The sequence below is a fragment of the Dipodomys ordii genome, unplaced genomic scaffold (genome assembly GCF_000151885.1).
Source record: "Dipodomys ordii isolate 6190 unplaced genomic scaffold, Dord_2.0 Scaffold7317, whole genome shotgun sequence".
NCBI classification, from domain to species: Eukaryota; Metazoa; Chordata; class Mammalia; order Rodentia; family Heteromyidae; genus Dipodomys; species Dipodomys ordii.
This window is the reverse complement of record NW_012274530.1, coordinates 1-1,865: the sequence shown is the minus strand read 5'-3', so window position 1 is coordinate 1,865 and position 1,865 is coordinate 1. Positions and strand designations below refer to the sequence as shown.

Genomic DNA, 1,865 nt, shown 5'->3' with positions numbered 1-1,865 from the left:
TTGCTTATGTGGTGCTGAGGAATCGAACCCAGGGCCTCAGGCATGCAAGACAAGCGCTCTACCACTGAGCCACCTTCCCAGCCCAAGAACAGAGTTTTTAACTTTCTTCCACTTTAGAAGGAGCAACTTAATCTGGAATTACAGGGCTCTGGTGGCTACACCTGTTGAGTGCTTCACACAGTCGGCTCAGGATGAAGAGCATCTGTGTCGCGTTTACAGTGAACACTGAGCCTGTGTGGAGGAGCCTGCTGGCCCCTGGCGCCACGCTGCTCCCTCCCACCTCCACGCCGCTGCACTTTGCGTGCCAGTGACACGGTCTGAGTCAAGCCACAGAGGTTCGTGGTTGCCAAACCATGTCCAAGTAACCCAGGAAGAGCTTGCTCCCTACTGCCGCCCCGCCCTCCCTGTGCCAGCCAGCAGAGGCCCCGCCCAGCTCCCCCAGTCCAGCTTGGCCTTGGCCAGCCATGGCCTCTCCTGCCCCTTCCACCTGCTCACCAGGGCACAGCTGTGGGGTGTGTCCTGGAGGACTGGCTGTCACCGTGGGGCAGGGGGGGCGGACACACCCATTCCATGTCCACAGCCCCATCTCTACACTGAGTGTAGACAGCGGGCGCGCACCACCTTCTCTCCCCCGTTGAGGCCCCCTCCTTCCTGCGTGCTCCTCTCTCCCCACTCAAAGCCTTCCGGGGAAGTCTCAGGCCTGCGCCACGTCCGTCCCGAGGCGGGCCGCACACGCACCTCCTCGTAGCCGGGCTCTGTGGGCTGGCCGAGGCCGGGCGTGTCCGCCAGCTTCCTGAGCTGCCGGTCCATCTCGGCGAGGGCAGCCGCCAGCCGCTCCTTCTGCGGGGGGTCCAACTGCTGCTGGGGGAGGGAGACAGCACTGCGGCTGCGTGCGTGGAGGCACCGGGGCCAGCCACGCCAGGCCGAGGCCCCCAGCGTGCCCCACAACTCCCCAATGACGAAGCCCCCCAGGGGCCCAGCCCAGAATGTCCTCTCCTCAACAAGCCCTACAGGGCCAGACTGACGCCGGTGAGCAAGGGCAGGCCCTGCTCCTGCCCCACGCTCAGGCGTGCTGGGAGGGGTGTGACGCGACCGCCCCCAGGGCGCGGGCGCTGGCGCAGCAGCACGGGACAGACACGTTCTGCCCCAGCCCCGCACCCACGCCAAGGGCCTCGGAGGCTCTTTCCATAAGGTAGGAACCCTGAACTAAACCACACTCAGTGCCCAGCACCCCGGGACAAAGGCGCCAGCCACGGCCACAGCCACGGCGGCTGGCCAGCATCAACATACCAGGGCCATCTTCCCCGCCAGCAGCAGCTCCGTCTCGCTGCGCAGAGCTCTGACATTAGTCACCATTTCCAAGACAAAGCTGCAGTTTAGCCCCTAGGAGAAACCGAAACATAGAAACTCGTGGGAGGCCAGACTCTAGGGACCAGGGGCCAGAGGAAACACCACGTACCTCGGACGCGTACGCTCTGGGCTTGCCGTACACACGGTCCATGGCCTTGGAGCTGGCGTTGACGGCATGCGCAAGCTCCTGCTCCATGTCGCGGTGCGACTGAGCGATTTCCCGGATGCTGGAGAGAAGCGCAGCACGCATTAGCCGTGCGCCCCACGCCGCGGCAGACGCAGAGGCTGCTCGACTGGTCAGCAGGGGCGGTGGCACAGGCACAGACACTGGCACAGGACGGCCCTGCACAGCATGTCCTCGCAACAGCGAACAACGGAGGCCTACCAGAAAACCTAACAGCAAAACGCTAGCTTTCCCAGGGAGGATGCACCAAACGCAGCGCAGGGCAGAGGAAAGAAAACGCAAATGCAGCCCTGTGTTCAGCCCGCGAGAATCCTGCAGGAACACATCCAGA

The 1,865-nt window shown here is 64.0% G+C and overlaps 1 protein-coding gene across 1 annotated transcript; it reads right to left on the bottom strand.

Annotated features, from left to right (window-relative positions):
- Window positions 1-618: 618 nt before the first annotated feature.
- On the bottom strand, window positions 619-1,600 carry LOC106002321 (diacylglycerol kinase delta-like; the record flags this gene model as incomplete). Its single annotated transcript, XM_013037216.1, has 3 exons — window positions 1,460-1,600; window positions 1,291-1,383; window positions 619-861 (listed from the first exon to the last, which is right to left on the bottom strand). Coding segments are annotated over exons 1-3 (477 nt in total), but the record flags the coding sequence as incomplete, so codon positions are not given.
- Between the last annotated feature and the right edge of the window lie 265 nt (window positions 1,601-1,865).